Source organism: Saccopteryx bilineata, chromosome 9 (genome assembly GCF_036850765.1).
Source record: "Saccopteryx bilineata isolate mSacBil1 chromosome 9, mSacBil1_pri_phased_curated, whole genome shotgun sequence".
In the NCBI taxonomy this organism is placed as follows: domain Eukaryota; kingdom Metazoa; phylum Chordata; class Mammalia; order Chiroptera; family Emballonuridae; genus Saccopteryx; species Saccopteryx bilineata.
Genome location: NC_089498.1, coordinates 42,988,372 through 43,011,088, shown reverse-complemented (window position 1 = coordinate 43,011,088; position 22,717 = coordinate 42,988,372). Strand labels below are relative to the sequence as shown.

Here is a 22,717-nt window from a genome sequence, read left to right as displayed (position 1 = left end):
GCTTGCCTGGTCAAGGCACATACAGGAAGCAACTACTAGGAGTTGATGCTTCCTGTTTCTCCTCGCTCTTTCTCTCTCTATTGCCCTCTCTAAAAATCAATCCATCAATCAATCAATAATTCTAAAAAAAGAAGAACTTAACAACCACAATGGTATTGATGGCAGCCAGGCCCCGTGCTAAGCAATGTACATGTGTAACTTATTTTCTCCACGGACTAACGCTATTACAGAAGCTCTTTGTATCCACATTGTAGGATGAGCCAGACTAGAGATGCTGCTTGCCCAAGGTCACATTCAGCCTGAGGCAGAGCTGTGTGGGAGGGGGAAGGGGGTTGGCCCTGGAGACTGAATTCTTAACTAGCCCAGAGGCTCTGAGAGGGACACTGCCTCGGCCTGGATAACACAGGTAGGGGAGCCCTGGCCTTTCTGATTCTTCCCTCCACACTCTGTTGCCACTCAAAATGGAAACCACTTACAACAGTCCTGCTTGGGGAAGGGCTCGGGAAATAAAGGTGAAGCAGTCTGGGCCACCCCTATCTCCCAAGCATCCTTGGTCAGCCAGGCCAGAGTGGGTGGTGGGCCAGCCTGTGATCCCTGGATCAGGTGCCAAGGAGGACAGGTCTAGGCTAACCCATCAGGGCAGCAGACACAAAGGGGCCCTTGGGTGTGGGATCTGTGTATCGTTTTCACCCCCGGACCCTGACTGCTCACCTTCAGCAGGGACCCTTCATCACCCTGGGAGCCCTTGTAGCACTTCTTCTGCTTTCCATTCATGGTGTTGTAGACTCTAGGGAGGTGGTTGCAGAACATGGCCAACATGGACCTGCCACCCACCCCTTCCTTTCCCCTGGAAGACCACTGCCACCTCTCATCCCCCATTTGATGCCTGGACTGAAATCCTATCTCAGAGAATGAGACACCATCTCAGGTAGAAGTCATGGAAATGATGTATTAGGGTGTCAGTTGAGCTAATGCCCATCTCCCCTGCCACAGAGCAAGCCGAGTGCCTGGCATCCAATTTGAATGAGCAGATGAAGGAGGTAGAGAACCTCTAACACATGCTGTGCCCTCTGTGCACTTCCTCTCCCCTCCCTTAGCTTAATCCTCCATGTCCTCGAGAGTCTCCGCTCAGACACTCCTTCCATCAAGCCCTGCTTGACCTCCAGCTGGGGTCAGGTGTTCCCCAAGGGCCCCTAACTCCCTGGGCTTCCCCTATTCCAGCCTGACCACTCCATGCCGTCAAGGTCCGGTGAAGTGGTGAAGTGTCTGTCTCTCCTCCACCGGACTGTGAGCTCTGCGAAGGCAGGGCCTGGGGCTGCCCGGCTCACTGCTGTCACTCCTGCATTGTCCACCCCAGACAGATGCTCAGGGAATGCAGACGAATGAAGAAGTTTATGAGCCACGTCAGCACCTCTCAGTTGCCCCACATAGGCTTCTGGAGAGCCAGCAGGAACCCTCTGCTGGCCCAGAGGCTATGCCTCAGTGAACTCAGCTCCTAAGAAGCACCTCCTGGGTCCCTCTACCCACTCAGCTCCTCAGGGACCAGATGAGCACGGGGAAGGAGAGCAGACAGCTTGGGAGTAAATAGACTCAGCTAGGTCCCATACAGGCCCCACTCCTAAAGCAGCTACGGTCAGGCTGAGGAAGGGCCCAGGGAAGCTCCTCACCTCACATTGCGGTCCTGGCAGGCCACAGCCACGTACTTCTGGGTGATGTCAATGTCCATGTCATACAAGGTGGTCTTCGCTGCCACATGGTGGGTGCGGACAAAGTGGAGCCCATCCGAGCCCTGGCAGGGCAGGCAGGCCCTTCAAAGGACAACTCTGACAAGTCCCCTCCCTCACCCCCAAGGAGGCCACCCCACTTTACCCGCTGGGCACTGCGAAAGTAGATGCTCTTGTCGGCCCCACAGCTGATCATCTGGATGTCTTTGTTGCCTAGAAGAGGAAGAGGCAGTGTATTTAGATAGAGCTGGGCCATCACTGAGCCTGACTGGGGCTGGGATCCTAGATTGGGAACTCCCCCTACTGCAGGGAACTCTGCTGGGGGTCAGGTATGCTTCCCAGAGGTGGACACTGGGTACACGTAGGAGTCTGTAAGATGTAAACTATGCATGTGAGGGGGTGAAGATGGAGCAGCTGCAAAGGCCAGGGACACAGGAGGCACACTGTGTCTAAGACAGACAGACCACTGTGAGGCTCATGCCATCAAGATCAGAACATCACACATATCTCAGGCCAGGCCCCGCGCCACCTGTGTCTGTCTTCCTGACTGCTCACCAGCCACTCCACTGTACAAATGTGACCCAGGGCCTGACCTGTGGTGGCGCAGTGGATAAAGCGTTGACCTGGAAATGCTGAGGTCACCGGTTCAAAACCCTGGGCTTGCCTGGTCAAGGCACATATGGGAGTTGATGCTTCCAGTTCCTCCCCCCTTCTCTCTCTCTGTCTCTCTCTCCTCTCTAAAAATGAATAAATAAAAAAAAGTGGTACCTTTAAAAAAACAAACAAACAAAAAAAAACACACACACACAAAAAAAACAAATGTGACCCAGGGACTGAGTCACACAGTTCTTGTCCCAGGGTGCACAGAGAATCAGGACAGCGCCAGGGCTGAAGCCAGGAATTCTCTAGTTAAACATTGTGCTTCCTGTCTGTATAAGAGGCCTATAACAGCCCTGCCCCAAGAAATTGTGTGAAACCCTCGGAACAGTGGATTTATTAGGACAACATTGGTTAATAAAATTATACAGGTTTCAGATGTACAATTCTTTATCATCTGTACATTGCACTGTGTTCACCACCCCAAGACAAGTCTCCTTCCATCACCATTTCCCCCCCTTTAATCTCTTCTACCTCCCCCCACCCTCTCTTAGAATAATAGCACAGCCTGACCAGGCAGCGGTGCAGTGGATAGAGTATTGGCCTGGGATGCTGAGGTCCCAGGTTCGAAACTCCAAGGTTGCCAGCTTGAGTGTGGGCTCACAGACGTGACTCCATGGTTGCTGGCTTGAGCCCAAGGTCACTGGCTTGAGCAAGGGGTCATTCACTCTGCTGTAGCCCCCTCCCCGCAAGGCACATAAGAGAAAGCAATCAGTGACCAACTAAGGAGCTGCAGCAAAGAATTAATGCTTCTCATCTCTCTCCCTTCCTGTCTGTCTGCCCTTATCTATCTCTCTGACTCTGTCTCTGTCAAAAAAAAAAAAAAAAGCTTACATTGGGAGGAACCTGACACTTAGGGGAGTTTAAATCACAATGGTTGTTTATAAAAGCCTAGCCACAGTCCCAGAAGCCCCTGGATCCAGCTGTTCCTGAAAGATTCCTGATCCCAATTGTCTTGAAATTTACCAAGGACACCAGATAGGACAATGCGGGTTAGGCCTGTGCTACATCAGAAGATGTTGCAGAGGAGATGTTTCTGCCACTGAATCCCCTTCCTCCTGCTCATTGTCAAGTCAGTGACCAAGGCCACAAACCAAGATATGCTAATCTGAGCATGTCTAGGTGCGCCCAACCCAGTGCTCCCATACCTAACGCTCCCTCCCACAGCTTGGGCTGAAACCCTTTGTTGGTCTCAGCTCACTGGCACCCAGGTACGTTTAAAATAAAATTCTCATGTTTTTGGTTTGGCCCACGATCTCTGCCTTTCACTGATTCTGAACCTCGATGTAGATGTTCATTGTATTATAGTCATGCACTACTTAATGATGGGGACATATTCTGAGAAATAGGCTGTTAAGTAGTTTTGTAATTGTGATAATCTCACAGAGTATACTTACACAAATCTAGATGACATATATTATAGCCTATTGCATACCTAGGCTACACAGGGTAGCCCACTGCTCCTAGACTATAAGCCTGTGTAGCACGTTACTGTACAAAAAGACACAGATTAAATCAAGCACTAGAGAAAATGACAGGATCAAGAGAGTCAGTAAACTGAGCTAGCTGTATAAGGCTGCTGCCCATGTAACAGTGCATACTTAAAAAAATTTTTTTTTTGACAGAGACTGAGAGTCTGAGAGAAAGACAGATAGGGACAGACAGACAAGAAGGGAGAGAGATGAGAAGCATCAATTCTTCATTGCAGCACCTTAGCTGTTCACTTTTTTCATATGTGCTTTGACAGGGGATGGGGGCACTACAGCAGAGCAACTGACCCCTTGCTCAAGTCAGCGACCTTGGGCTTCAAGCCAGCTAGCTACCTTTGGGCTCAAGCCAGCAACCATGGGGTCATGTCTATGATCCCATGCTCAAGCTGGTGAGCCCGAGCTCAAGCCGGCAACTTCAGGTTTCAAACCTGGGTCCTCCGTGTCCCAGTCTGACGCTCTATCCACTGTACCACTGCCTGGTTAGGCTTAAAATTTTTTTTATTATAATTCATTTTAGAGAGGAGAAGTGGGGGGTGGGGAGAGGAGCAGGAAGCGTAACCTCCCATATGTGCCTTGACCAAACAAGCCCAGGGTTTCTTTTTTTCTTTTTTTTTTTGTATTTTTCTGAAGCTAGAAACGGGGAGAGACAGTGAGACAGACTCCTGCATGCGCTGGATCGGGATCCACCCGGCACGCCCACCAGGGGCGAGGCTCTGCCCACCAGGGGGCGTCGCTCTGTCGCGGCCAGAGCCACTCTAGTGCCTGGGGCAGAGGCCAAGGAGCCATCCCCAGGGCCCGGGCCATCCTTGCTCCAATGGAGCCTTGGCTGCAGGAGGGGAAGAGAGAGACAGAAAGAAAGGAGGGGGTGGGGGTGGAGAAGCAAATGGGCGCTTCCCCTATGTGCCCTGGCTGGGAATCGAACCCGGGTCCCCCGCACGCCAGGCCGACGCTCTACCGCTGAGCCAACCAGCCAGGGCCCCCACAGTAAACTTCTTATAGTAAACTTTGTTTTATAAGTATAAAAAAAGAGTACATGTTAAAATAATGGTTAAAAGTACAGTAAGTACATAAACCAGTAACATAGTTGTCTAATATCACTATGAAGTATGATGTACTGTATATAATTATATGTACTATACTTTTATATGACTGGCAGTGCAGGTTTCTTTACTGCCATATCACAATAAACACATATTATGACCTGTGGTTTGCACTGTGACATTACAATGGCTGTGTCACTAGGTGATGGAAAATTTTCAACTCCATTATAGTGTTATGGGACCACCTTCATATAGGTGGCCCATCATTGACCAAAATGTTGTCATGTGGTATATGACTGTATTCTGTAAACAGATGTACTGTATTTGCCTGTTTGGACACGCTTCACAGAAGAGTTAAGACCGAGTCGTTCTTTAGCAAGGTAGCTTCAGACAGGTTCAAATTGATTGGTGCCTATTTTATACTGACTGCATAACCCCGAGTGAGCCAGCTCAGCAGAGCGGAGCACTCAGGAACTGGGTCTAGGTGCTGCATCCTCTCAGACCAGCTGGGGCTCTAATGAAAGCCCATACCCTTCAGAAGGTGGCCTAAAGACCCAAATAATGGGCCGCCCCCTGGGCCAGTCATCACCTCTCTTGGTCTAGACCATTTATTAAAGGTGAGGTCACTGGGGCCAAATTGCCATATACTGATTTATTCTAACTACCTCTAGCCAATGGAATGAACAGGTTATTTATTATTATTATTTTTTTTATAGGGACAGAGAGAGAGTCAGAGAGAGGGTTAGATAGGGACAGACAGGAACGGAAAGAGATGAGAAGCATCAATCATCAGTTTTTCATTGCGACACCTTATTTGTTCACTGACTGCTTTCTCATATGTGCCTTGACTGTGGGCCTTCAGCAGATTGAGTAACCCCTTGCTCGAGCTAGCGACCTTGGGTCCAAGCTGGTGAGCTTTTTGCTCAAGCCAGATGAGCTTGTGCTCAAGCTGGCAACCTCGGGGTCTCGAACCTGGGTCCTCCGCATCCCAGTCCGACGCGCTATTCACTGCACCACTGCCTGGTCAGGCTGGAATGAACAGGTTTTTAAGGATGTCTAAGAGGCCCTGGCCGGTTGGCTCAGCGGTAGAGCGTCGGCCTAGCGTGCGGAGGACCCAGGTTCGATTCCCGGCCAGGGCACATAGGAGAAGCGCCCATTTGCTTCTCCACCCCTCCGCCGCGCTTTCCTCTCTGTCTCTCTCTTCCCCTCCCGCAGCCAAGGCTCCATTGGAGCAAAGATGGCCCGGGCGCTGGGGATGGCTCTGTGGCCTCTGCCTCAGGCGCTAGAGTGGCTCTGGTCGCAACATGGCGACGCCCAGGATGGGCAGAGCATCGCTCCCTGGTGGGTAGAGCGTCGCCCCTGGTGGGCGTGCCGGGTGGATCCCGGTCGGGCGCATGTGGGAGTCTGTCTGACTGTCTCTCCCTGTTTCCAGCTTCAGAAAAATGAAAAAAAAAAAAAAAAAGGATGTCTAAGTTTTAGCTGATGAACTTTTGTTAGGTCTTTATCAAGATATAGCAAACATCATTAACTTGTTTTTGTCCAGCTCCCTATAACCTTAGCTAGAGAGAGGCAGGGCAGGAAGTAAAGAAGACCAAAATATATCTCAGTCATAGAAGTATGTGTAAAAACAGTTCATAGGCCTGACCTGTGGTGGCGCAGTGGATAAAGAGTCGACTTGGAACACTGAGGTCACTGGTTCAAAACCTTGGGCTTACCTGGCCAAGGCACGTATGAGAGTTGATGCTTCCCCCTCCTCCCCCCTTCTTTCTCTTTCTCTTTCTCTTCTCTCTAAAATGAATAAATAAAGTCTTAAAAATTTTAAAACAGTTCATAGTCAAGTACATAGTACATAAATGTATTCCTCCAGCGAATATATTCTTATAGTTTTGAACATATTCTTGTGTTCTGATCAGTTACACCCCAAAGGGCCTGCCTCCCCTTTCCTTGGAAGCCCTTAGGGCCAGGGATCTCCATGCAGAATCTTTTCAGTCTTGAAGGAATCCCTTTGATCTTCTGGATGAGCATGGTCTTTGGAGAAGGACAGCTTTAGGCCAGATCCTAAGCCTGTACCTACTAGCTCTGTGACTCTGGCTATAAAGTGGGGTAAGAAAGGGGACAACTGCTGCTATGGTACAAGAATAATTCCCAGCAAAGAATTAGCCGCTAGCAACAGTCACTGTCACCTATGTTTCTGTCAAGGTCATCAGTGTCCATCCTGCCCTCTCACAGGATTGGCACCCTGATTTCTTTTTAGGGACCAGCACCCACCTAATGCCAGTACTCTCTCTCTCTCTCTCTTTTTAAATATTTTTAAAACATAATTTATTTTAAAATTTTTAAATTTTATTCATTTTTAGAGAGGAGAGAGAGGGAGAGAGAGAAACAGAGAGAAAGAGAAGGGGGAGGAGCTGGAAGCATCAACTCCCATATGTGCCTTGACCAGGCAAGCCCAGAGTTTCGAACCAGCGACCTCAGCATTTCCAGGTCGACGCTTTATCCACGGCGCCACCACAGGTCAGGCCTCTTTTTTTTTTTTTAATTCATTGAGAGGAAGGGAGGCAGAGAGATAGACTCCTGCATGTGCCCCAACCAGGATCCACCTGGCAAGCCTGCTAGGGGGCAATGCTCTGTCCATTTGGGCTATTGCTCTGTTGTTCAGCAACAGAGCTTTTCTTAGTGCCTGAAGGGAGGCCATGGAGCTATCCTCGATCTCCAGAGCCAACTCACTCCAATTGAGCCATGGCTGAAGGAGGAGAAGAGAGGGAGAGGGAGAGAGAGAGAGGGATGTAGAAGCAGATGAGTACTTCTCCTGTGTGCTCTGACCGGGAATCAAACCTGGGACCTACACACAACAGGCCAACGCTCTACCACTGAGCCAACTAGCCAGGGCCTGTTTTTTGTTTGTTTCCTGAAAATTTTTATTTCTTGATTTTAGCGAGAGAGGAAAGGAGAGAGACAGGAATATTGATCTGCTCCTGTATGTGCCCTGACCGGGGATCTAAACTGGCAATCCCTGTGCTTCAGGACGATGCTCTAACCAACTGAGAGCTATCAGGCCAAAGCTAATGCCAGTACTATTGGATCAGGAGTGGAGGTAGGTCATCACTGGGCACATGAATCAAACCTGGCTGAAGAGAACAACCCAAAACCCTGGCACCAATAACTGTTCTAGAAAGGGCAGGTACCTCAAACCAGCAAAAGAAAAGTGAGCTCTCAATTTCTGTCAAAATGGATAGGAAGAGGTGAAATCTCTTTCTAGTTGTCCAGTAACAACCAAGATCCTGCCCTCTGGAGAAAGGCACAGCTCACAGAGGGAGAGAGTCCTGATAAAATTTTTTAAAATTCATTTTTATTTTTTAATTAATTAATTAATTAATTTTTTACAGAGACAGAGAGTGAGTCAGAGAGAGGGATAGACAGGGACAGACAGACAGGAACGGAGAGAGACGAGAAGCATCAATCATTAGTTCTTCATTGCATGTTGCAACACCTCAGTTGTTCATTGACTGCCCTCCCATATGTGCCTTGACCGTGGGCCCTCAGCAGACGGAGTAACCCCCTGCTGGAGCTAGCGACCTTGGGTTCAAGCTGGTGGGCTTTTTGCTCAAACCAGATGAGCCCACGCTCAAGCTGGCGACCTTGGGGTCTCGAACCTGGGTCCTCTGCATCCCAGTCTGATGCTCTATCCACTGCGCCACCACCTGGTCAGGCTTAAAATTCATTTTTAGATAAGAGCGAGAAAGAGGAAGAGAGGGAGAGAGAGAGAAGGGGAGAGGAGCAGGAAGCATCAACTCCCATATGTGCCTTGACTGGGCAAGCCTGGGGTTTCAAACCGGTGACCTCAACATTCCAGGTCAACTATTGATGCCATCAGAGGTCAGGCTGAATTTTTAAAAATTAATTTATCAGGACTCAGTCTGACCTGTGGTGGCACAGTGGATAAAAGCGTCGACTTAGAATGCTGAAGTCACCGGTTTGAAACCCCAGGCTTACCCAGTCAAGGCACATATGATGACCCTATCCAGTGGCTCAGTGGATAGAATGTAGGCCCAGACTATGGATGTCTCAGGTTTGATTCCCAGTCAAGGCACACTGGGAGAAGCAACCATCTGCTTTTCTCCCCCTTCTCTCCCTCTTCTGCTCCTGTAGCCAGTAGCTGTATTGGTTTGAGCATGGCACCAGGCACTGAGGATAGCTTAGCTGGTCCAAGAGCCAGCCTCAGGTGCTAAAACTAGCTTGGTACTCAAGCATCGGCCAGCCCCAGATGGGATTAATGGGGGGATCCTGGTTGGGGTGCATGCAGGAGTCTGTCTCACTATCTTCCCTCCTCTCTACTTAAAAAAAAAATCATATACAAGAAGCAACTAATATGAGCTGATGCTTTCCACTCATCCCTGTCCTTCTCTCTCCTCCCTCTAAAATCAATAAAGATCTTAAAAAAAAAAAAAATCAACCTTTGACTCCAGCTGTGCCTGAATCCAGAGCTTGGTTCCCTCTTTTTTTGTTTAAGCTACAGAACAGTTTTTGCTGTTACTTGCAGCCAAAGGAATCCATCTGAGATGCTAGAAGTGAGAAAGAAGGGGCTTACCTGCAAACTTGATGGCGGTGATGGAGGAGGAGTGGTCATCCAGGGTCTGCTCCAGGTTATAGTTCTTCTCCACATTCAGCACATGGATCAGTCGGTCCCGACTGGCTGAAGCCAACAAGGTCAGCCCTGTGAGTGGAGAGGGTGGACCTAGGTTCCTGGGAGGCTACCTGACGCCTTGGCCTCATGGGAGCAGATGGCTGAGATTTCCAGGCCCTGAAGAAGCAATCTTTGATTCCATAACTGCTGCTAACTTACCCCAGACCCAGAAGGGGACATTCCCTCAGCTCTGTGTAATCTTTCTCCAGACACTGGACCCTGGCATTTCATATCCCACGCCACGAGTTCAGGGAGGACTAATCTTCACCCATGGACACTCCTTCACTCGTGCCCACACAGACATTCTAGTAGCGCCCAGCACTCCTTCCTACCAAGTCCAAATCTTTTTTTAAAAATTGATTTTGAGAGAGACAGGAAAGGAGAGAGGGAGAAAGGGAGGGGAGAGATAAGAAGTATCAACTCATAGTTGCTTCACTTTAGTTTTTCACTGATTGCTTCTTCTACATGCCTTGACCAGGGGGCTCCAGTCAAACCAGTGACCCCTTGCTTAAGCCAGCGACCTTGGGATCATGTCGATGATCCTGCACTCAAGCCAGTGACCCTGTGCTCAAGCTGGCTACCTTGGGGTTTTGAAATTGGGACTTCAGCATTCCAGGTCAACACTCTATCTGTTGTGCCACCACTGGTCAGGCCCAAGTCTAACTCCTTGACATGCCATGTGAAGCCCTACAAACTTCTCAGCCTCCCCAAAACACAGCCCCTTCACTCTGAGCTCTGGCTACACAGGCTTGTCCAGGCCCTACTGACTACCACCCACTGCCACACTGCCTCTGCCACCATGCTTTCCAGGCTGGCCCCTCAGTGCCTATACTGCTCACCTGGTACGACTGAGGCCTAACATACAACCTGAGGTGGAAGGGAGCTCCGGAAAGGTATACTGAATGAAGAGAAATTTAAAGAAAATTTGGTGGGACAAGGTGTGGAGAAGGAAGAAGGAGAGAAAAGCACACGAAAGATCACTACTATGAGGATATAACTCTGTCTATATTACAATTCTACCGAGAGTGTATCAATGAAATGCAGTTATGAGGAAAACAGACACCCAAATTGAAGGGAATTCTATAAAATGACTTGTCTACACTCTACAGTAAGCCAAAGTCATCAAGATAAATTAAGTTTGTAGAAATGTTCCAGAATAAAGGTGACAAAAGATCCATGACAACTAAAGTGTGAACTGGACTGGAAAAACAAAGATGCTAAAAGAATAATATTGGGACGACTGGCAGAAAGTGAATAAGGACTGTAAGATAGATTATCATCTTAGCATCAAAGTGAAACTCCACATTTGATAAGCCCAAATGGCAAAAGAAATAAATAATGTGAGCCATGGGCTCACCAGTCTCGGCTATTATTTTATTATATGTATGTATGTACACATAGAAACACAGAGAAAGAAAGGGAGAAATGGGACCTGACCAGGCAGTGGCACAGCAGATAGTGTCGACCTAGGACGCTGAGGACCCAGGTTTGAAACCCCGAGGTCGCCACCTTGAGCATGGGATCCTAGACATGACCCCATGGTCTCTGGCTTGAAGCCCAAGGTCGCTGGCTTGAAGCCAAGATTGCTGGCTTGAGCAAGGGGTCACTGGCTCAGCTGGAGCCCTCCAGTCAAGGCACCTACAAGAAGCAATCAATGAACAATTAAGGTGCTGCAGCTACAAGCTGATGCTTCTCATCTCTCTCCCTTCCTGTCTGTCTCTCTCACTAAAAAAAAAAAAAAAAGAAAGAAAGAAAGAAAGAAATGGAGAAAGGAGAAGCAGATAAAAGTCATTATACAGTCACAGGGTCAAATAGAATTTAAAAGGAAAAACTTGGGGGATCCAGGTAAAGAGCATGTGGGTATTCATTATAATATTCTTGTAATTTTTCTGTAGCATTAAATGTTTTCAAAATAACATGTTTAACTCTCAATCTAACTTCATTAGCAGAGAATGAACCCATTCACATTCACTCATTCAACATTCACCTCTTTTTTTTTTTTTTTTTTTTTTTTTTTTTTTTTTTTTCATTTTTCTGAAGCTGGAAACAGGGAGAGACAGTCAGACAGACTCCCGCATGCGCCCGACCGGGATCCACCCGGCCCGCCCACCAGGGGCGGTGCTCTGCCCCCCAGGGGGCGATGCTCTGCCCATCCTGGGCGTCGCCATATTGCGACCAGAGCCACTCTAGCGCCTGAGGCAGAGGCCACAGAGCCATGCCCAGCGCCCGGGCCATCTCTGCTCCAATGGAGCCTTGGCTGCGGGAGGGGAAGAGAGAGACAGAGAGGAAAGCGCGGCGGAGGGGTGGAGAAGCAAATGGGCGCTTCTCCTGTGTGCCCTGGCCGGGAATCGAACCCGGGTCCTCCGCACGCTAGGCCGACGCTCTACCGCTGAGCCAACCGGCCAGGGCAACATTCACCTCTTTACTAAACAAGTCCAGTCCAGTCCTGCCTGCTTCCTGGAGTCCTAGCCACCTTGGTTCCAGGGCCAAGAGACAGGAACTCTTACCAAAGACAGGACTTCCAGCTGTCATTCACAGCCCTACCAGGTACCAGCTACCCCTCTGAGTGGCTCTACAGAGAGGGCTACTCCCCCGCCTTCCCCCTGCCGCCCTGCCATGGGCTCACCAGTCTCAGGCTTGGAGTATTCCAGGCATAGTACCTCAGCATCATGGGCCTCCATCTTGACCAGCTCTTCCATGAAGTGCAGCTCGTGGATCCTGGGAGACATATACTGTCTGTTGTACCTTCTTGGAGGGCCCCACCCCAGGCACTCTGCCACTGCCAGATAGGTGACATGGGGAACTAGTTAGAGGCACCTAACCACTGTTATCATCTAGAAACCTGCCACGTTGAGGGAAGCAGTGCCAGACCTGAGTACCCCAGTGAGCACTCAGCCCCTGTGGCCCCACGGGCCAGATCCGGGACACTTCCCTGCGGGAACAAGGGCTAGGGAATGCTGTACAGCGGTGATCCCTGGGGGTTCAGGCAGGGGTCAGGGGTCAGATGCAGGGGTGAGGCTCAGGATATGACCTATGGTGGGAACATTTGATTCCAATCCGTCATTCTTAAGAGTCTCAAATCTAGACTTTCCCTGTTCTCTCTAAATGAAATAAAACAATCAAAAGGTCATCCAGGGTTGAAATCAGAGACACTCATCCCAGTTTTTCTACTCTCTACCCTGTGCAATCTTAGCCTAGCCACTTGGCCTCTCTCACCTCAGTTAACTCATCTGAAAATGGAGCTGATAACAGCACTTACATCAGAGGGACTGTGAGAGGACTAAATTGGTCGATATACACAGTACTAGGCCAGGGGCCAGTCCAGGGGAAGAGTGCCATGCCCATGTAGCTCTTGTTACTATTTCCACCATTTATGGCAGAGTGCTGTCAATGTAAGCAGCCCCCTGATACGTTCAGTTTGCCTCCCTCATGCAGTGTTGATATGAAAACAGTTGTCAATATTTAAAAAACAGAACTTTCACAGAAAAAAAAGCTGCACTTTTTATTCCTCTTGGACAATGATAAAACATGGCAACTTGGAGGACATGCTCTCCAGTTTCCCAAATGCCTTCTATCTCTCGAAAAGCCCCAGCACCTACATGATCACAGCTGTCATTCATCAACTTAAACCTGGTCCCTGTCAGCATTTTTGCACCAGTAACATTTCAAAAAACCTCTGCAGTGTGAACTGAGCTCTCCAATGTCTTATCCTCCTGGACCCTCTTCCAGGGCTACCAGGACCCTACCAGCTCCAGCTGGCATCTTCTCTGATGGTTCAGCAGTGGTACCTCACAGCTGGTAAAGTGTCACCCTGTCCGAGAGTCATGCAAATTTGACTGTTCATTCTGTAGGCAAAGTTCACACATCCCAGCTGCTGAGGTCCTAGTAGCTACCCTCATCTCAGCTCTTTTGGAAAACACTTTTTCGCTTAAGTTCACAGGGGTGGCTGGTTACGAGATTGCTACTCATAGCCCTTCATTCCCAATGAGTAGCTGGAAGTGCAAAGGCCAGGGTTGCTCCCCACCACCCTAAGTACCCAAGCCCACGCTGGGAGGTTTACCCTAGACACCCACCAAGATCCACTTGCCTCAGATTTCCACTTCGGTCGCCTGAAGCCAAGTGTTGACCGTCAGGACTGACCTGCATGACTCGTACCCCGGCTTTCACGTCCACAGGTGTCCCATTCTCACTCCCCCTGTCTGGGAAATGTGACGTGTCCTGCAGGTGCTGGATGTCATTATCTACATACACTACCTTCAGTAGGGCCTGTAGGAAGGAGAGGGCTAACGTCAGTACTGTGAGAAGTTCTGAAACACCACTAAAATTCTGTATCTCAAAGCCAGCCTCCCATTCATTCTTCATTAGTAAGAGAACTCCGACTATGGGAGGTTCACCACTCAGAACAGCAACCATGTTTCTCAACGTCCCTTGCAGCTATGAGCCAATTCACGTCCCATTGGCTCTGTGAATAAGTTCTGGCCAATGAGATGTAAAGCAAGTGAGAACCTTTCTGCTTCCTTCTTGCTGCCTGAAACTCACTGATGTAATGACTCCAGAAACCATTTTGGATGAGGAAGATCAGAGCCACCCCTTCAAGATGGTCAAGTGAAGAGCTAGAAGGCTTTTGGATTGCTGAAGGCTTCCTACAGCTGCCATAACAGCCTGAACTGGTTACCTCTAAACTATTTTTATGAGTCAGAAAATCAAACTTTTCCCTCTTGCTTTGAGGTTTCCTATTGCATACAGCCAAGTATAACATGTATACCACAGGAGCAGAAGAAAAGATGGTAATTCTGGGGGCGCGGGGGAAGGGAGTAGAAAAGGAATACCTGCTATACACTCCCTGAATTAAGGGCCTTTATTGCTCCAGCCCCCTGACTGCTCAGGCTTCCCAAACCACCAAGCTCTTTCCTACCTCAGGGCGCTTACTCCAGCTGTTCCTTTGGCATGGGGTACTCTCCCCTCCCCCTTTCCTCCTCCCAATCCTTCATATTTCAGCTTAGTCGTCTTTCCTTCAGGAAGCTGCTCCTGATGCCACAAATAAGATCAGATGACTCTGTTACATTATATCTCAACACTTTTCAACTCTCTTTCATGGTGCTTACCACACTGTGATCCTATTGTAATTTGTGCACTTATTAGTTCACTCTCTCTCTCCCCACCACTGAACTGTGAGTGTCACGACTATAGGATGAGGGCCTGTCTTAGTCACTGATGTGTTTCTAGCATGTGGCATAGCACCTAGTATAGCCCTTAATAAAGAAGCTCCCTTACTGAACCTACCAATACCAATCATTTCTTTAGCAAAGTGTTTTCCACTCAGCCTCACATCACAGCTCTCTTTGGGGTTGTGGAGGAACAGTATATAAAAAATATATGAATCTGAACTCAATTGCACATGAACAATAAGGGTCACACACACAAAAAAATGGTTACAGGAATGACTGAGTCGTTTACTCAAGGAGATGTATGACATCCTGCTGTAGTTTCCCAGAAACCAGGAAAGATGTTCTTACCCCTTTGAGTAGTGCATTTTTTTCATGCTCACTGACCCCCGGGAGTGAGATTTTTTTCAAAAAATGAAATTAGTTCCAGTTAGAGTTTTATTAATTTAAAACCATGTTTGCTTGATAACCAATTTATGGAAACAAGAAGAACATACATTTGCCTTTTTTAAATGTTGCCTTACACATTCTTAAAAAAATTTTTTTTGTACAATTGTACTCTGAATGGTCAAAAGGTACAAGGACAAACATGAACATTAGTACTACTGAAAGGGTTCATCACTTGACTGTGGGCCTAGTTAACTATTCTGGAATGTGGTGACCTTTCTTTGTTCCTAGAGGCTATGTACAAAGGGCTCTTGTGCAATAGTCTCCAGCCAAAATTTTCCCATAAAAATAGGTAGGGTCTCAGACCACCCAGAAGCTTTAGAGAACTCTTCCTCATCAATGTGCATGGCATTGGCAGACTTTGGAGCCCAGGCTGCCGCTTCCTGGGCTGGTGATGTGTTCCTCCATCGCTTGCTGAGTTAGTCTATTGCTTTACCTAGCTATTACTCTAGAGCCCAGGCTGATGTTTCTTTGTCTGGTCATGCTGTACAGCTCATCGTTGTGTGGATTCTTTTTCTTTATTCTACTTTAGGTTACATAAGTTCAAACCCTTTTTGATTTTGCCTTGATTATTTTTTATTATTAATAACATAATAATAAATTTCCCTCTAAAATTCACCCGTAATTGCAACTCTGTACTGCACCTCCTGCACAGCACAGGGGTCCTTCCAGCAACGCACCCACGGCCTCACTGAATGGCAGCTAGCTAGGCAGGGGAAGCCCCAACCTGGTTTGGTTGGTGGACCAAAGAGCTCTCCCAAGGAGCTCCAACCCAAGACTTGGGGAGCAATTTCTCTTCTGTTGAATGACTATTTCAGGTTGCTAGACAGCAGCTGCTGATTGGCAGAGAGAGCTATGCTACTTAAAACAAAGGGAGAGAGAGAAAAACAAGAGGGAGAGAAACACAGTGACCTGCCCTGGTTCCTGGTTCCTGCCCCTAGTGAAGCCTAATAGCAAGATTTCTATAAGACTCTCTCCTGCTTCAATGTCCTGCTTAAAGTAGGTCTTTGTTCTTCCTAAAAGATGGTTCACAGTGAAATCACTCACATTACTGAAGATGTTTTTCTGCCAGACAGAGTCAGGGCTGCTATCCATGTTCCAGAAGCGAATGGTGTTATCTGAGGAACAAGTCAGAAAGGATCCCGATGGCAGACAAGCGCTCTGATCTTCAAACTCAGGATACACCTACAGGTCCAAAGGGCAATTCATTACAACCACTTCAATGACAGCACTACGATATACTGTTGCATTTTGGTGGGGAAAAAGTAAGTTGCAGATAAACAAGCACATTTTAATGCTTTCTATGCTAAAAATAAGAGAAATGGGACACAAATGCTACCATATATCGTCCATGTCCCATCTTCATCCCAGTCTGTAAGACATTCCCCACAAATAAATTTCCAGAGAAAACAGGCAGCTCACTGAACACAAAAGGAAACAATGTGCCATGAGCAAGAAGTAGCAGAAACAACAGTCTAGCTTCAAATATTCGAATTGTCAGACAGAATATAAAATAATTATGCTTAATAAGTTAAAAGAAATTGAAGAACATTGACAAAATTAAAAGTATGAGTAGTCAACCAGAAATCATAAAGAATAACCTAGTAGGGCTAAAATAAAAATAAAATAGGCCCTGGCCGATTGGCTCAGTGATACAGCATTGGCTGGGCATATGGATGTCTCAGGTTCAATTCCCGATCAGGGCAAATAGAAGCGCCCATCTGCTTCTCCACACCCCTCTCTCTCTTTTCTCTTTTTAGCTTTCTCTTCCCGTCCCTCAGCCAAGGCTCTGTTGGAACAAGTTGGCCTCAGGCACTGAGTATGGCTACATGGCCTGGCCACAGGCATTGAAGATGGCTACATGGCCTCACCTCAGGTGCTATAAAATAGCTCAGTTGTTGAGCAACAGAGCAATGCCCCAGATGGGCAGAGCATTGCCTAGTAGGGGGCTTGCTGGGGGGAGCCTGGTTGGGGCCCATGCAGGAGTCTGTCACCTCCCTGATTCTCACTTAAGAAAATAAAACAACCTGACCAGGCGGTGGCGCAGTGGATAGAGCGTCGGACTGGGATGCGGAGGACCCAGGTTTGAGACCACAAAGTCGCGGCTTGAGCGCGGGCTCATCTGGTTTGAGCAAAAAAAAAAAAAAAAAGTCCACCGGCTTGGACCCAAGGTCACTGGCTCCAGCAAGGGGTTACTTGGTCTGCTGGAGGCCCGCAGTCAGGGCACATGTGAGAAGGCAATCAATGAACAACTAAGGTGTTGCAACGCGCAGTGAGGGACTAGTGATTGATGCTTTTCGTCTCTCTCCGTTCCTGTCTGTCTCGCCCTGTCTGTCCCTCTCTCTGACTCACTCTCTGTCTCTGTAAAAAATAAAAATAAATAAATAAATAAATAAACAAAACAAAACAAAACAAAACGAAAAAACAAATAGAACTGTTTATAGAAGTGAAAAATAGAACAAGGGAAATGAAAAAATAAACCAATGGGACTACAACAAAGGAAACAATCAACAAAATAAAAAGACAACCCATTAAACAGGAGAACATATTTGCCAATGATACATATGATTAAGGGTTAATATTCAAAATTTATAAAGAACTTATACAACTCAAAAGCAATCCAATTAAAAAATAGGCGAAGAGGCCCTGGCCGGTTGGCTCAGTGGTAGAGTGTCAGCCTGGCGTGCAGGAGTCCTGGGTTCGATTCCTGGCCAGGGCACACAGGAGAAGTACCCATCTGCTTCTCCACCCCTCCCCCTCTCCTTCCTCTCTGTCTCTCTCTTCCCCTCCTGCAGCCAAGGCTCCATTGGAGCAAAGTTGACTCAGGCGCTGAGAATGGCTCTGTGGCCTCTGCCTCAGGTGCTAGAATGGCTCTGGTTGCAGCAGAGCAACACCCCAGATGGGCAGAGCATTGCCCCCTGGTGGGCATGTCGGGTGGATCCTGGTTGGGCACATGTGGGAGTCTGTCTGACTGCCTCCCCATTTCCAACTTCAGAAAAAAAAAAAAAAAGGCGAAGAACCTGAATAGACACTTCTCCAAAGAGGACATACAGATGGCCAATATGAAAAATGCTCCACAACATTAATAATCAGAGAAATACAAATTAAAATCACAATAGATATCATCTCACACCTGTCAGAATGGCTATCACCAATACATCAACAAATAATAAGTGTTGGAGAGGGTGTGGAGAGAAGGGAACCGTTGTGCAATCCTGTGGAAAGCAGTATGGAGTTACCTCAAAAAATTAAAAATCAAACAGCCTCATTACCTAGCAATTCCGCTTCTGGGAATTTATCCAAAGAAACTCAAAACAGTGATTAGAAAAAATGTATGGTCTGACCTGTGGTGGTACAGTGGACAAAGTGTAGACTTGTAATGCTAAGGTCACTGGATTGAAGCCTCAGCTTGCCCAGCCAAGGCACATGCAACTATTACATGTTGATGCTCCCCCACCCCGCCCTATCTCCCTCTCTCCCTCTCTATCTCTCTCTCTCATCAATAAATAAAATCTTTAAAAAAGAAAGAAAGAATACATCCTTAATGCTCACTGCAGTGTTATTTACAATGGCCAAGATTTGGAAGCAGCCCAAGTGCCCAACAGTAAATGAGTGGATAAAAAGGTTGTGGTACATTTACGCAAAGGTAATCTTACCTTTAGCAACAGCATGGATGGACCTGGAGAGTATTGTGCTAAGTGAAATATGTCAGTCAGAGAAAGACAAATACCATATGATTTCATGAACAAAATAAACTAACAAACAAGATAAATAAACTTTAGAAAGTGAAAAATAAAACGTTGAAAACCGAAGACTAGACAGAGTTGAAAAGAAAAGTAAGTGAATTAAAAGACAGAACTAGACATTACTCAGAATGCAGCTCAGAAAGGCAGAAACGACATATAAAGAGACTTCAGAATGCAAAAGACTGGTTTCTGAGAAGACGATGATAGCACCAGCACAGATTTATAAATTCAAAATCATCAAACAAAAAAAAGAACAACCAGACAGCAAAACCAAAACCTTATGGACAACATTTACCACAAAACTAGGTGACAAGATACTCTCATGACTGCTAAAATACAAGCAGGTAGGGACAAACTAACTCCACTCATAAGACCTACATGTTATCAACATGTATATGGGAGAGGCAACTGACAGACCTAAGAACAGGATAACCCAGGTAATTCACTAGAAAGCATGATGGGCCAACTGACCTGCCCTGAAACTGGGAGGGTTTTATCTATTCCAATAGTGCTCGAGTGCAAGGACTTGGCAGTAAGGTCTGAGGAGGATGGAGCGCTCAAGGCCTTGGGATCTCTGAAAACCACCTGACAGGGCTCCCTTGCAGAACAAAGGCCTACAAAGCAGGGAAGCTGCTGGGGGTGAAAATAAAATTGGTCAGGATAGGGACAAGGGAGACAAAGGAAGGAGGAGGCTCAGATAAAAGCAGGGATATAATACATAAATAGGAATATAACAAGGAATATCAAAAAGAAAGCTGCCATATTTTTAAAAATTATAAAAATCAGAGTTTTTTCAAGGGAAGTTAGGTTCAACCCCCGGTCGGGGCACATATGAGTCAACCAATGAATGTATAAATGGTTGGAATACTGGGTCGATATTTTTCTCTTCTTCTCTCTACCTTCCCCTCTCTCTCTAAAAAATCAATTAAAAAACCAAAAGAATTGCCTGGCCTGTGGTGGCGCAGTGGATAGATTATCAACCTGGAATACTGAGGTGGCCAGTTTGAAACCCTGGGCTTTCCCAGTCAAGGTACATTTAAGAAGAAATCAATGGGCCCTGGCCAGTTGGCTCAGTGGTAGAGCATCGGCCTGGCGTGCAGAAGTCCCGGGTTCAATTCCCGGCCAGGGCACACAGGAGAAGCGCCCATCTGCTTCTCCACCCCTCCCCCTCTCCTTCCTCTCTGTCTCTCTCTTCCCCTCCTGCAGCCAAGGCTCCATTGGAGCAAAGATGGCTCGGGTGCTGGGGATGGCTCCTTGGCCTCTGCCCCAGGTGCTAGAGTGGCTCTGTTCACAGCAGAGTGACGCCCTGGAGGGGCAGAGCATCGCCCCCTGGTGGGCAGAGCGTCGCCCCCTGGTGGGCGTGCCGGGTGGATCCCGGTCGGGTGCATGTGGGAGTCTGTCTGACTGCCTCCCCGTTTCCAGCTTTGGAAAAATGAAAAAATACAAAAAAAAAAAAAAAAAAAAAAAAAAGCAATCAATGAACAACTAAGGTGAAGCAACCATGAGTTGAAACTTCTTGTCCCCCCCGCCCCCCCTCTGTAAAATCAATAAACAAAATCTTAAAAAAAAAAAGAAAAAGAAAAACTGTTCGGAACCACACCAACTTCAAAAAATTCAGAAAAACCATTATCACATAAAACTGAATAACAAAAAGAGGACCAAGTCCCAAACAAAGTTACTCTTTAAAATAACAACAAAGGGCACACCAGAAAAACATTTCCATAAAACAGATCAAAACTATAATTTATTATATCAAAATAACCTAAAAGACATTAAGAAAATTATCTAAATATGAAGAACAATCTAAATCACAATTAGAAAAACTTAAGAGTTAATGACAGAATTCAAATGGAAATAAATGAAGAAATTATTTCAGAAATAAAGGCCAAACTAGCACTGGCTGGATAACTCCATTGGTTAGAATATTATCCCAAAGTACAGAGGTTGCTGGTTTGATCCCCAGTCAGGGCACATACAGGAGCAGATCTCTAAGTATGTTCCTGTCCCTCTGTCTCTCCCTCCCTTCCTCTCTTGCTAAAATCAATTTTTTAAAAAAGAGCCTGACCAGGCAGTGGCACTGCTGCTAGAGCGTCGGACTGGGACGTGGAGGATTCAGGTTGAAACCCTGATATCACTGGCTTGAATGCAGGCTCATCTGGTTTAAGCAAGGCTCACCAGCTTGAGCCCAAGGTCGCTGGCTTGAGCAAGGGGACTTGGTCTGCTGCAGTTCCCTAGTCAAGGCACATATGAGAAAGCAATCAATAAACAACTAAGGTGCCGCAAGGAAGAATTGATGCTTCTCATCTCTCTCCTTTCCTGTCTGTCTGTCCTTATCTGTCTCTCACTCTGTCTCTGTCACAAAATAAAGAAAATAAATAAAGACCAAACACAGAAGGAACACAAGAATGAATAAACAAAAAAGATAAGGCTTTAAGAAATAGGTGGGGAGCCTGGCCTGTGGTGGCGCAGTGGATAAACCTTCAGCCTGGAGTGCCAAGGTTGCCGGTTCGAAACCCTGGGCTGCCCTGGCCAAGGCACATACAACAAGCAAGCAATGAACAACTAACATGAAGCACCTATGAGTTGATACTTCCCAATCCATGCTCCCCTTTCTCTCCTGTCTCTGTAAAATCAATAAATAAAGTATTTAAAAAAAAAAAAAAAAAAAAAAAAAAGAAATAGGTGGGGAAAAAGAAGGAAATTATTAGAAATCAAAAAGAAACTAAGAACTAAAAAGACTTGAGAAAAAGTGACAATATTGAAGCTAAGTGAGGAAGAGTCAGGATACATACCATGGAAGTCCCTGAAAAAAACTAAGTCAAAGGAACAGAAAAAAAATACAAAAATCTGCAATTCAAGAATATGTCTACCTATAAAAATCAATACCAAGACATACTCTAGGGGGCCCTGGCCAGTTGGCTCAGTGGTAGAGTATCAACCAGTGTGTGGAAGACTTGGGTTCAATTCCAGGCCAGGGCACACAGGAGAAGCACCCATCTGCTTCTCCACCCCTCCCCCTCTCCTTCCTTTCTGTCTCTCTCTTTCCCTCCCGCAGCCAAGGCTCCATTGAAGCAAAGATGGCCCGGGCGCTGAGGATGGCTCCATGGCCTCTGCCTCAGGTGCTAGACTGGCTCTGGTCGCAACAGAGCGACACCCCAGATGGGCAGAGCATCGCCCCCTGGTGGGTGTGCCGGGTGGATCCCGGTCAGGCACATGCGGGAGTCTGTCTGACTGCCTCCCTGTTTCCAGCTTCAGAAAAATACAAAAAAAAAGAAAAAAAAAAAAAAAAAAAAGAAAAAAAAAAGAAAAAAGAGCCCTGGCCGGTTGGCTCAGTGGTAGAGCGTCGGCCTAGCGTGCGGAGGACCCGGGTTCGATTCCCGGCCAGGGCACATAGGAGAAGCGCCCATTTGCTTCTCCACCCCTCCGCCGCGCTTTCCTCTCTGTCTCTCTCTTCCCCTCCCGCAGCCAAGGCTCCATTGGAGCAAAGATGGCCCGGGCGCTGGGCATGGTTCTGTGGCCTCTGCCTCAGGCGCTAGAGTGGCTCTGGTTGCAATATGGCGACGCCCAGGATGGGCAGAGCTTCGCCCCTGGTGGGCGTGCCGGGTGGATCCCGGTCGGGCGCATGTGGGAGTCTGTCTGACTGTCTCTCCCTGTTTCCAGCTTCAGAAAAAAAAAAAAAAAAAAAAAAAAAAAAAAAAAAGAAAAAAGAAAATGGACTAACAAGAGCAGCCCAAGATGGCTGACTTGTGGGATTGGGTGTCAGA

At 47.2% G+C, this 22,717-nt stretch overlaps 1 protein-coding gene across 1 annotated transcript in view; it reads right to left on the bottom strand.

Annotated features, from left to right (window-relative positions):
* WDR62 (WD repeat domain 62) overlaps window positions 1-22,717 on the bottom strand; it is a 57,751-nt gene that overhangs the window by 13,964 nt on the left and 21,070 nt on the right. The window contains exons 10-16 of the mRNA XM_066242472.1: window positions 16,255-16,392; window positions 13,683-13,861; window positions 12,222-12,313; window positions 9,500-9,625; window positions 1,870-1,937; window positions 1,668-1,789; window positions 712-787 (exon numbers count right to left, since the gene is read on the bottom strand). Coding sequence (XP_066098569.1) covers window positions 712-787; window positions 1,668-1,789; window positions 1,870-1,937; window positions 9,500-9,625; window positions 12,222-12,313; window positions 13,683-13,861; window positions 16,255-16,392 — 801 coding nt within the window. The remainder of the gene's footprint in view (window positions 1-711; window positions 788-1,667; window positions 1,790-1,869; window positions 1,938-9,499; window positions 9,626-12,221; window positions 12,314-13,682; window positions 13,862-16,254; window positions 16,393-22,717) is intronic.